Consider the following 12,938-nt stretch of genomic DNA (forward strand, 5'->3'; position numbering starts at 1 on the left):
ATGTTTCACAGGGCTGGAACGGATTAAATCTCTTTAAGTTATTTTAAATGGGAGAAATTGTTTGATATACGAGTTGACTGACTTACAAGCTCAGTTACAGAACAAATTAAACTCGTATCTCAAGGTACCACTGTATGTATATGCACATTTATGGCCTTTGTGTTTCTCTTCTGTGAATTTAATTTCTTTTTTTATTCTGTGTCATTTTTTTCTTTTTCTTACTACTTTTCAGTTGTTTGTGTATTAGGGATAGCAATTTTTATAGGGGGACATACATGTCTTTTTAAAATTTTTCCATTGAGAGAGGAAGGGAGGTGGGGGAAAGGGAGAAAGAGAGAGAAGCATCAACTGGATGTTCCAATTAGTTGTTGCATCTAGTTGTGTACTCATTCATTGCTTCTCATAGGTGCCCTGACGGTATTGAACCAGAGACCTTGGAGCTCTGGGATGATGCTTTATCCACTAAGCCACTTGACATCTGTCTTTCTAAAAAGGATTGCTTTCTTCCAACATAATAAATTTCTCCAATCACAAGAGAATGCATTTATTTTGAAACTTTTTTTTGTAACTGTGAAAGACCTTTCACATTTAGAAGCTGATTTATACTTTGGAGTGTCTAATTGAAGTATGTCGCTAGGTGTGTGTGTGGGGGGGTAGATTTAGTCAACAGATCAGAGGGAAAGATCACAATACTAGAAGCTAGATTTACATTTTTGTTAAGTCTATGTTTACATTTGAGAGTAGTATCAATGGGGTTTCTCAATGTCGCCATTGAATATTGAGTGTTGCTGCTGTAGCATGGTTTTTAGAAAAAATGTCTTGTTTTCAGAAGTGTACCCTTTAGTAAATTGATTAAGGAATTCCCTCTCAGTGCTTTCTGTGATAAACAGTTTAGAGGTGCACCTATCAGTCCTGGGGCAACTAGTAGGGCCCTTGACCTTCCTGGGTTGTCTGCTTACCTCAGCATGCCTTTACAAGTGTCATTGTATGAGTGACATGAAAAAGGTTGGGCAGCACTGACTTAGCATGCTCCTTGGCCTGTAAGTGGTTCTGATGTAGCTTAGAAAAATAAAAATTATGAATGATAAATAATCTAACACTGGAGAATTAAAGTAGTTTGCTTTTATCACTTAAAAAATTTTAATTTATTTATTGATTTTAGAGGAAGGGAGAGGAAGCGGGAGATAGAGAGAGAAACATATGTTTGTTGTTTCACTTGTTTATGCATTCATTGGTGAATTTTTGTATGTGCCCTGACCGGGGATTGAACCCAGAACCTTGGCATATTGGGATGACGCTCTAACCAGCTGAGATACCCAGCCAGGGCTAGCTATTTTGTCACTTTTTATTAACAGTTACAGTAGTACCGTATTTTTCGCTCCATAAGATGCACCTGACCATAAAAACCTAGGGTTTTGAGGAGGAAAATAAGAAAAAAAATATTCTGAACCAATTGGTGTGCTAAAATATTTAATAAAGACCATATTTTTGGCTCCATAAGACGCACGGGTATTTTCCCCTTCACTTTTTTTTGGGGGGGGGAGTGTGTCTTATGGAACGAAAAATACGGTATGTTCTCTAATAAGCAACAGTGATGTTATTTGTTTATAAAGAGATACAGATAGACAGAAAGGGAGAGAAATAAGAAACATCAAATTGTAGTTGTGGAACTTTAGTTGTTCATTGATTGTTTCTTGTATGTGCCTTGACTGGGGGGGGGGGGTTTCAGCCAAGCCAGTGACCAGTTTTTCAGGCTATAGACCTTGTTCTTCAAGCCAGCAACCTTTGAGCTTAAGCCAGCAACCTTGGGGTTTTGAACCTGGGTCTTCAGCTTTCCAGGTCAACACTCTTTTCCACTGTGCACTGTGTACGGTATCCCCTCCTACTCAGGCAGTGCTGTTATTTTCTAAGTGCCTACAAGAATTAGACTTCATAAAATAACTGTTCTTGAACTTGAGCTACATTTAAGTCTTTTAAGCAGGTTCTTTAGCCAGTATATTATACAGTATAACAATAGCCTTCCCCCCAATTAAACACAGAATGCAATTTATTAGTTTGTCTTTGCTTGATGGTACGTTTTTTAAAAAGATTTTATTGATTTTTAGAGAGAGGAGAGAGAGAAAGAAAGTGGGAGGAGAAGCGGGAAGCATTCAGCTCATAGTAGTTGCTTCCTGTACGTGCCTTGACTGGGTAAGCCCAGGGTTTAGAACTGGCAACCTCAGCTTTCCAGGTTGATGCTTTATCCACTGCGCCAACACAGGTCAGGCAAAGATAAGTGTTTTTTTTTTTAAAGGTATATTACCAAATGAAGATTTGATTCACATTTACTAGTTCTTGAAAGGTCTTTTCTATAAAAAAGTTACATTTTACAGTATTATTCTTGTTCCTAACTTAATTCATTTAATAAATATTTGCATGCTTTCATGTTCCAGGACTCAAGTTAGGACTAAGAATGCAGCAGTGACCAAGATTGGCAAAGTGTTGCCCTCGTGAAGCTGAAGGAGGGGTGGATTATTGACCAAAATCTATAAATAGTCTATCACAGTAGTGTTGTAAAGAAAATAAGACAGAATTGTTTGATGGGGTTAGGGGGGCAGCATCTTTTGGCTGGGGTGGCTAGGGAAAGTGTCTCTAAAGAGATCTTTTAGGTTGCCGGCTGAGCACAGGATCATTGATATGATCCCAAGGTCGCTGTCTTGAAGACCGGGATTACTGGCATGGCTTCAGCCCCTGGTCAAGGCACGTACAAGAAGTAATCAATGAACAACTGAAGTGAAGCAACTATGAGTTGACACTTCTCACTCTCTCTCCTCCCTCTCTCTTCCTGTCTCTGTCTTTCTCAAAATCAATTTAAATAAAAAGAAAAAAAGAGCTTTCCTGGCTGGTTTGTTTAGTGGTAAAGCGTTGGCCTGGCATGTGGAAGTTCTGGGTTCGATTCCCGGCCAGGGCACACAGGAGAAGCACCCATCTGCTTCTCTACCCTTCCCCCTCTCCTTCCTCTCTATCTCTCCTCCTCCCGCAACGAAGGCTCCACTGGAGCAAGTTGGCCTGGGCACTGAGGATGGCACCATGGCCTCTGCTTCAGGTTGCAACAGAGCAATGCCCCAAATGGGCAGAGTATCGCCCCCTAGTGGGCTTGCCGAGTGGATCCTGGTCGGGCACTTGCAGAGTCTTGTCTCTCCTACTCCCCACTTCTCACTTAAGAAAAATACAAAAAAAGAAAAAAGGAAAAAAGAGCCTGACCTGTGGTTGCGCAGTGGATGTGGCATCAACCTGCAATGCTGAGGTTGCTGGCTCAAAACTCTGTTGCCCAGTCAAGGCACATACAAGAACCAACTACGAGGTGATGCTTCCCAGTTCCTCCTTTCTGCCTTTCTCTCTCCTAAAAATCAAGAAATAAAATCTTTAAAATCTGCCCTGCGCTCACTCACTCGCTTGCTCTCTGTCTCTCATTTCTCTCCTTTCTCTAAAAATCAATAAATAAAATCTTTTTAAAAAAAGATCTTTTAGGTCAGGGTCCCCAAACTTTTTACACAGGGGGCCAGTTCACTGTCCCTCAGACCGTTGGAGGGCCGGACTATAAAAAAACTATGAACAAATCCCTAAGCACACTGCACATATCTTATTTTAAAGTAAAAAAACAAAACAGGAACAAATACAATATTTAAAATAAAGAACAGCTAAATTTAAATCAACAAACTGACCAGTATTTCAATGGGAACTATGGGCCTGCTTTTGGCTAATGAGATGGTCAGTGTCTGGTTCCATATTTGTCAATGCTAGCCGTAACAAGTGCTATGACGCACTTCCGGAGCCCTGACGCGTGCGTCCCGCAACGCTGCGCTTTGTGGCGCCACCACATACAGTACACAGGATGCATCCTGTGCTCTCTCACTGACCACCAATGAAAGAGGTGTCCTTTCCGGAAGTGCGGCGGGGGCCAGATAAATGGCCTCAGGGGGCCGCATGTGGCCCGCGGGCCATAGTTTGGGGACCCCTGTTTTAGGTGAAGACCTTAATGATGGGAAAAGGGATAACTTGCTTATTTCTGGAGGTTTTGACCTTCCAGGTAAAATGAGCAAAAAATTCAAAAGTCTTGAAATGTGAAGCATGGCACATTCAGAAAGGAGTTTAACTTTTATTCTGAGTCTTAAACGGGAAGGACAGGATGAGTTGCATTAAAAAATGGTTCTGGCTGCTTTTTATATATAGGTCATAGGAGCTGCATCATTTCAGAGTAGTAAGATGCTCAAATGAGTCTTCTCTCATCTGATTGTAAACTCCTTCATCTCCTCCTCATTAGTATGGAAACAAATATCTAGGAAAAAAAAAAGAGGATTTTTAAGGTGCCCTTAAAAAATGACCTCGTGGTAACTGCGGGATAGAGTTAGGAGTGTGTTAGGGCTCAGGTTTAAGTGCCAGAGCTGGAGTCAGTGTGTCATGGGCTTCCCATGTAAAGGCTGTGGGATCTTCTCTCACACTTCCCCCTTACAGAAATAAAATAGGCGTGTAGAAGTTTATAGTGTAATAGTGAAATACAAAAAGCAAAATGTAAATAGATAATGCATAAAAAGTGAAAATCCCTCACAAGTCTGCTGAAATAATCACTGTTAATATTTATTAGTCTAGATCTTTTTCACCCCTTTATGATTTCCTCCTTTCTAGAATAATATAAAAAGGTTCAAACTATACTTATTTTTTCTTCGTCTTGGATAGCCTTTTCCATCTGTGCACATATAAATGTACTTCATTTATCACATGGATATTAATGTGATTTGTTTAATTTCTTATTTTTAGGTATTTGGTCTCCCTTTTTTTAATTTAGAAAATTAAATTTACTGGGGTAATTTAATTGATTAGTAAGAATACATAGGTTTGAGGTAAACATTTCTGTAACATTTGAACTGTTGATTGTGTTATGTGCCCGTCACCCAAAGTCAAATCATTTCCTATCACCATATATTTGTCCCTCTTTACTCCATTCCACCTCACCCCGGAATTATTCAGTTTCAAGGATATGAGCAATGCTATAATGAAGATGCTTGTACATATCCTTATTCACTTCCTTATACTGCTTTAGGATAAATTCCTAGAGTAGAACTGAACTACTAGATTAATCTTTAGGACCATTTTAGTTTTTGAGTTATTACCATATTCTCCTCCAGAAAAGTTACAGTAAGAATATGTGAGAGTAATGCCATGTTGTGATCTTGAGTAAGTCTCTAAACCTCTTTAGTCTTTTCAACTGTCAGCTAAGAATAATATTTAATATTATCCCCCCTTGTTTTAGGCACGAGGTATGAGAAAGAGCTTAGCACATAGTGGGTATTCAGACAGAAACTTCTTTTTAAAAACAAGTTTGAATTAAATGGCCTTTGATTCTAGGCCATTTCAGCTCTAACTAAATGATTTCAAGTGTTAGTGCTATATATGAGAAGGTAAGGGTTCTGGAATCAAACCTGCCCGTTGTGAATTCCAGCTCTGCCACTTAAAACTGTGAGAATTTACTTAACTGTAAAATGGGGATGTAATTCCTGCCTCGAGTATCACTCAAAGGATTAGGTTGGATAATGTGAGTGGGTTGTATGCAGTATATACTGCTTCATAATAGTAGGCACCTAATAAATGATAGCTATTGTTAATAATAAGATGACAGTTTCTGAAGGAGGAAGGCTTGAGAAGGGTGTGATTCTATGTCAACCTCACTGTTTTCTAAAGGAGGATACAAAGCGCTCATTTCCTTTTTTTTTTTTTCTGGCAGAGTCAGAGAGAGAGACAGATAGGGACAGACAGGAAGGGAGAGAGATGAGAAGCATCAGTTCTTTGTTGCGGCACCTTAGTTGTTCACTGATTGCTTTCTCATATGTGCCTGGACTGGGGGCTCCAGCAGAGCAAGTTACTCCTTGCTCAAGTCAGTGGCCTTGGGGTCATGTCTATGGTCCCAGGCTTAAGCCGGTGAGCCCGTGCTCAAGTTGGTGACCTCGGGGTTTCAAACCTGGGTCCTCCGTGTCCCAGCCCGAAGTTCTGTCCACTGTGTCATCGCCTAGTCAGGCACACAGTGCTCATTTCTGCATTGTTGCTACCTCTTTGTCAAAGTCAGGGCACTGTGTGTCTGCACTGCAAAGTATCTGACTTAACTGTTATGTAACAATGGAATTCTATTGTGGTTTTCTTGTTGCCCATTTAGACGTTTGGTTATTTTTGTTTAAGTGACTGTCTTGCTTGCCTTTGTATAAGCTTTGTTTCTACACCAAAACGGGACTCTGAATATTATGGTGGAAAATTCATGGACTTAAAACAGATGTAGAATCTGGTTATTTTATATATCACCTTGATGTTCTTGGGCAAGCAGCATGATTTTTCTGGGCTTCATTTGTATAAGAAAAATAAAGGGTGGCTGCCCTCTCAAGGGATTTAAAATTTGGGGGGTTCTTACACAAATTAAATGAGGTAATTTATATCTAATGTCTAACACAACATCCTAGAAGTACTTTTCCTTCCTTGAATGCAGAAAATTATGGCTTACACTTTAAAAATAATTCCTCATAGTACTAACATGTTACTCATACTCAAGTGTAGTTGCTCATACTTAATATACAAGAACTGAAGAAGAGAAATGTAATTGTATAAGTATTAGACTTTAGTCAGGAGACCTGAGCTTATGTTCCAGATTGGCTTTTAACTGATGGTTTAACCCTTGATGAATCTTTTGATCTCTAGTCCCCACCTTGTTAATTCTTTTTTAAGTTGTCTATGAAATATTTTTTAGAAATATACTAATAAAAGTTTTCTGAACAATTTAAGCAGAAAGTATTACTTTCAAGAAAGTCAAATATATAGAATCAGAGTGGAATGGTGGTTGCCAAGGGTTTGGGGGAAGGGAAACTGGGGAGTTTTTAATCAAAGGGCAAAATGTTTTACTTAAGCAAGATAAGTAAGACCTAGAGATCTGTACAATGTTGTTCCTATAGTCAACAATATTGTACACTTAAAAATTGTCAAGAGTATCTCATGTTTCTTTTGTATTTTTCTGAAGCGAGAAGCCCAGAGGCAGACACAGACTCCTGCATGTGCCCGACTGGGATCCACCCACTATGCCCACTAGGGGGCGATGCTCTGCCCATCTGGGGCATTGCTCCGCTGCATCCAGAGCCATTCTAGCGCCTGAGGCAGAGGCCATGGAGCCATCCTCAGCACCTGGGCCAACTTGCTCCAGTGGAGCCTTGCCTGCAGGAAGGGAAGAGAGAGACAGAGAGAAGGAGAGGGGGAGGGGTGAGAAGCAGATAGGCGCTTCTCCTATGTGCCCTGGCCGGGAATTGAACCCGGGACTTCCACACGCCTGGCCAATGCTCTACCACTTAGCCAACTAGCCAGGGCCTCTCATGTGTTCTTACTATCATAAAATAAAAATAAGTAAAATTAAGTGATTTTTTTAAAAAGCCTACATACCACTATTTTTCACAATTTATATACTGTGTTGTTGAGTTAATTGCTTATGTTTTAGAATTACAATTATTTCTTTTTTATTTTTTTAAACCAGGTTTAAGTATTGTGTAAGCTGCATCAATGGAGCACATACAGGGAGCCTGGAAGACGATCAGCAATGGTTTTGGATTCAAAGATGCAGTGTTTGACGGCACCAGCTGCATTTCCCCCACGATAGTTCAGCAGTTTGGCTATCAGCGCCGAGCATCAGATGATGGCAAACTTACGGACTCTTCTAAGACAAGCAATACTATCCGTGTTTTCTTGCCAAACAAGCAGAGAACGGTGGTATGTGAACATTCTATTCAGAAAAATTAGTTGTCCATCTGCCTTAAGGAAACATTATGGATTATGTTGCCTACCTTATAAACAGGCATAATCTTCGCTGTCACTTAGGGTCTTCATTAATTGACTTTCCAGTTGCAGATACTATTACTTTATATGGCTGTGTTCGTTTCACAACCTCTATTTTTCCCCAAACCGTGGCTTTTCTTCTATTATTACTCTTGCCTGGTATGTCTTCTTTTCTTCACTTCATCCATACAGTACATTTTTATGGGGATATATTTCAGACTTTCTTTTTTTTAAGTTAATTTTGAGAGAGAGAGAGAAAAAAAAAAGAAACCGATTTGTTGTTCCACTTATATATGCATTCATTGGTTGATTTTTTTTTATAGTTTTTTCTTTATTCATTTTAGAGAGGGGTAGGGGAGAGAGACAGAGGGAGAAAGAGAGAGAGAGAAAAGGGGAAGGAGCAGGAAGCCCGGGGTTAGAACTGGTGACCTCAGTGTTCCGTGTCAATGTTTTATCCACTGCCACCACAGGTCAGGCGGTTGTTTTTTTGGGTTTGTTTGTTTGTTTGTTTGTTTAAGTGAGAGGAGGGGAAATAGACTCCTACATGTACACCAACCGGGATCCACCAGCAACCTGTCTGGGGCCAATGCTTGAATCAACTGAGCTGTCCTCAGTGCCTGAGGCTGATGCTCATTCCAACTGAGCTATCCAACGCCTGGGACCAATGCTTGAACCACTTGAGCCATTGGCTGTGAGAGAAGAGAGAGAGAAGAGGGAGAGGGAGGGGAAAAGAAGCAGATGGTCACTTTTCATGTGTGCCTTGACTAGGGATTGAACCCAGGACATCCATATGCTAGGCCAACACTCAATTTACAGCCAGCCAGCCAGCCAGCCAGGGCTGTTGTTTGATTCTTGTGTGTGCTCTGACCGAGGATCAAACCTTGGTGTATCAGGATGATGCTCTAACCAACTGAGCTACCTGTCCAGGGCCTCAAAGACTTTCTTTTGAAAAGCTCCCTTTGACTTTTCTAGCTAATTTTTAAAATTACTAATAATTAAAAAGTTATTTTCTTCTGAATATTAAAGCAATGTTCACTTAAAATTTTTTTTGATATTACAATCAAGTATTTAAAAGGATATAAAATTACCTAGAAAAGAGTTATTTTGTTAAAATTCATAGGCCATGGGCAAAGTGGGTTGGTAGCTTAGAAGTCACAGCATCACCATTTTTTCCAGAGCACTAGCACCAGCAGTTCTTTCTACAGAGCTTGTTTTTGTAGTATCAGTGACAGATTCCTGTTGGCATCATGGCAGGACATTGTCACTCAGTTTTCTGACACAGACCCCTAACTTAAAAAAATTACTGCTCAGAACATTTCTTTCTGTCCTTGGGGAAAAACCCACCTGGTTGAAACAGAAAAATGAAGTTGTGCTAATTTTGCTTGGTGGGACATTTGAGAAGACCTTAGTTCAAATTTCCACATCTCCTTCTTTTTCCACCTTTTATTCTTTGTGTAAAATCATAAAATCCGTGCGTTGTGTTTATTTTATTTTTTTTTAAATTTTATTTATTAATTTTTAGAGAGGAGAGAGAGAGGGAGAGAGAGAAAGGGGGAGGAGCTGGAAGCATCAACTCCCATATGTGCCTTGACCAGGCAAGCCCGGGGTTTCGAACCGGCGACCTCAGCATTTCCAGGTCGATGCTTTATCCACTGCGCCACCACAGGTCAGGCCTTGCATTGTGTTTAGTCTTTGTATTTAGGAGAGTCAGGGTTCCGAGATTGGGAGGTCCAGTTCAGAGTTTCCTCAATTTGTTCGAACAGTCCACTTTCCTCAGTTTACTAATAAATTCCTTTATAGTTTTATGAACCTAAGGGCCTCCTCGTTTCAGTATTGTATTTAGGTATATTTGAATTGAAGGCAAAATGCGAAAGACATTTACAGTTTAAGTAAATTTTTTTTGTTTCCTTTCATAAAAAATGAAAGTTTAGTGATTGGCAAAATAAATAGTAATAATCCCCTTATATTTCAAAAGTGATCTTTCATTTGCAAAGCATTTTTTACCTACTGTTTCAATTTTCTACTCTTATATGGAGAGCCCAGGTAGAAAGTATGAATGTAATATGAAGCTGAAGATCATATGTTGCCACTTCTGGGTGTTACTGCGCTGTCTTCTCTATCCTCACCTACTAGTAGTTTGCCTGGGGGACTGGGAAACTTAGTTTGGCATAATTAAGAGCATGGACCTTTAAGACAAGCAGGCTTAAATTTAAATCCCTGTATTGCCTTTAATTAGCTGTATCATTTAGACCAGTTACATAGTATTTTGAGCCTTTATTCCCCGACTTCGATGAAATGAGACTCATGCTGGATACAGTGACTAATTTATAAGTAAAATGGTAGCTATGATTATTTCTGAGTTTTTTTCAACATCTGTGTAGTCCTTGACAGTCTTCATTTGAGCCAGCTGGTAGTTGGGAACCAGTGTTTTGGAAATTTGATTTCTCCTACAGTTTATGAGAAAGTTAGTTTCTCCTGTTCCTTTGACTAGAGATAGAGCATCTACCTCTGGAAGAACCAGCTTCTTTCACAAGGCACCTAGTTTCAGGGGAACACTAAAGAAGAAAGGAGGCACTTGCTGGCCAGCACCATCAGTCAACTGTTTCTAATTATCCCCAGGTTGCTTCACTGCTGGGACCCAAAATAACTCTCATCATTACTATGGGCTCCAGGAATTAGAGTAAACTGATTTTATGACATATCTATGGGCAATTGTAGGGAGAATGACAGAGGATGTATATCTGATTTAAATAATTTTAGAAGTAATAATTAATAGATGCTTATTTAAAATTTTTTCTTGTCATTTGTTTTGAGAAAACGTGTCTCTAATTGCTACTGCTTATTATTAGATGAGGAATTGGATCATAGCTAAAAACCATTGTTTACAATTAGAATCACCTGACAAAGCAGGTTAAACTACAGATTCCTAGACTTCACTCAAGATTAACTGAAGACGACCCTGACCTTTTGGCTCAGCAGTAGAGCATTAGCCTCTCGTGTGGAAGTCTGGGTTCAATTCCCTGTCAGGGCACACAGGAAAAGTGACCATCTGCTTCTCCACACCTTCCCCCATTCTCCTCCCGCAGCCATGGCTCAAATGAACAAGTTGGCCCTGGGCGCTGAGGGTGGCTCCATGGCCTCACCTCAGGTGCTAAAATAGCTCAGTTGCTGAGCAACGGAGTAGCAGCGCAGATAGGCAGAACATCAATCCAGATGGTGGAGGTTGCTGGGTGAATCCTGGTCAGGGCGTATGTGGGAGTCTTGTCTCTCCGTCTCCCTACCTCTCACTTGATTAAAAAAAAATTAACTGAATCAGATCCTTGGATGTGTTGGAGGAGAGAGGCTGGGAATCTGTATTTCATAAGCCTCTTGTATGATTACAGTAGCAGCCACATTTGAGAACCCCACTAGATTAGGGAATATTTAACCCTTTGAGTAGTTTTTGTCATGCTTACTGACCCCCGGGAGGTTTTTTTTTTTCTTCCAAAAAATGAAATTAGTTTCAGTTATAGTTTTATTAACTTAAAATCATGTTTGATAATCAGTTTATAGAAACAAGAAGAACACACATTTGCCTTTTCTAATGTTGCCTTACACATTTTTAAAATAAAAATTTTTGTTACAATTGTACTCTGGATGGTTAGGAGGCACAAGGATGTACATGAATGTTTGTACTACTCTTTTTTTTGTGGCAGAGAGAGTCAGAGAGAGGGACAGATAGGGACAGACAGGAAGGGAGAGAGATGAGAAATATCAGTTCTTCATTGCAGTTCCTTAGTTGTTCATTGATTGATTTCTCATATGTGCCTTGACCGGGGGGCAGACTGAGTGACCCCTTGCTCAAGCCAGCAACCTTGGGCTCAAGCTGGTGAGTCTTGCTCAAACCTGACAACCCTGTGCTTAAGCTGGCGACCTCAGGGTCTCGAACCTGGGTCCTCCATGTCCCAGTCCTACGCTCTGTTCACTGCGCCACTGCCTGATCAGGCTGTTCATACTATTAGAGAGCTGTCCAGCTCTTGCAGTCTAACGATACAAAATAGGATTAGACAGTTTTCAAACCATTGCTACATAGTATTTGATGTAGGTCAAATACTATGTAGTGGTTTGTTTTTTTTAAATTTTTTTAAATTTTATTCATTTTAGAGAGGAGAGAGAGAGAGGGAGAGAGAGAGAGAGAGAGAGAGAGATAAGAGAGAGACGGGGGAGGAGCTGGAAGCATCAACTCCCATATGTGCCTTGACCAGGCAAGCCCAGGGTTTCAAACCGGCGACCTCAGCATTTCCAGGTCGACACTTTATCCACTGCGCCACCACAGGTCAGGCCAATACTGTTAGTGTTTATTATTCTTTTTTGTCCTCGTTCTTACTGTCTTTTCATAGTTCAACTCATTATATTTCACTGTGTTTTGAAAAGCTGGAGGTTACTGAGATTTTATAGAGAGAGGAAGGGAGAGAAAGAGACAGGAAGAGTGTGAATTTATTCACACTGTATATGCCTTGACTGGGGATTGAACCAGTCACTTCTACGCTTTGGGACAATGCTGTAACCAATTGAGCTATCCAGCCAGAGCTAAATACGGATATTTGATCAAAAAACTCATGTTTCTTTATAGATCAGATTGGCTTGTTTTTCTTTTGGGGGATGTTTATGCTTGCATGTACATTTTAGTGAATCAGACAAATTAGAGATGTGTAAAGGAAAAGTTATTTTCTCTCTCCCAAAATATATACACCTAGCTGTTAACATCAAGGAGTTATTAGATATATATATATGTAAACAGCTCCTCACCCTTTAACCTTACTTTGTATTATTCTGAAAAATATTTTCCCCCAATTAACATATCATGGATACTCCTCCCTCCAAGTCATTATGAGTATTGTAATAGTGGCATAATGTGATGTAAACAGATGTTCCATACTTTAAGCACTCACCTCTTGCTGGATAGTGTGCTTGTGTGTGTCTGTGTGTGTGTGCACCATTATAAATAGTGCTGTCATAACTTTCTTTCTACATGCACCCTTACAGACTGGTGTATTTATTTCTGTGCTCACCTTTCCATGGGGTATGTAGCCTGTGTTTGTCCTAAAGATGGTCCTTTG

At 40.1% G+C, this 12,938-nt stretch overlaps 2 protein-coding genes across 6 annotated transcripts in view; one reads left to right on the top strand and one right to left on the bottom strand.

The window, feature by feature from the left end:
* RAF1 (Raf-1 proto-oncogene, serine/threonine kinase) overlaps positions 1 to 12,938 on the top strand; it is a 70,455-nt gene that overhangs the window by 39,947 nt on the left and 17,570 nt on the right. For 3 of the 5 annotated variants that reach the window (XM_066351041.1, XM_066351040.1, XM_066351042.1), the window contains one exon: positions 7,541 to 7,773. In XM_066351041.1, the coding sequence (XP_066207138.1) occupies positions 7,567 to 7,773 (207 nt within the window). In that variant the 5' untranslated portion in view covers positions 7,541 to 7,566. Of the gene's footprint in view, positions 1 to 7,540; positions 7,774 to 12,938 lie in introns of those variants that run through there. The other 2 variants (XM_066351043.1, XM_066351045.1) reach the window with 1 other exon arrangement.
* Positions 1 to 12,938, bottom strand: part of TSEN2 (tRNA splicing endonuclease subunit 2) — a 217,187-nt gene that overhangs the window by 29,049 nt on the left and 175,200 nt on the right. The window lies entirely within an intron of this gene.

This window comes from Saccopteryx leptura, chromosome 10, assembly GCF_036850995.1.
Source record: "Saccopteryx leptura isolate mSacLep1 chromosome 10, mSacLep1_pri_phased_curated, whole genome shotgun sequence".
Classification (NCBI taxonomy): Eukaryota; Metazoa; Chordata; class Mammalia; order Chiroptera; family Emballonuridae; genus Saccopteryx; species Saccopteryx leptura.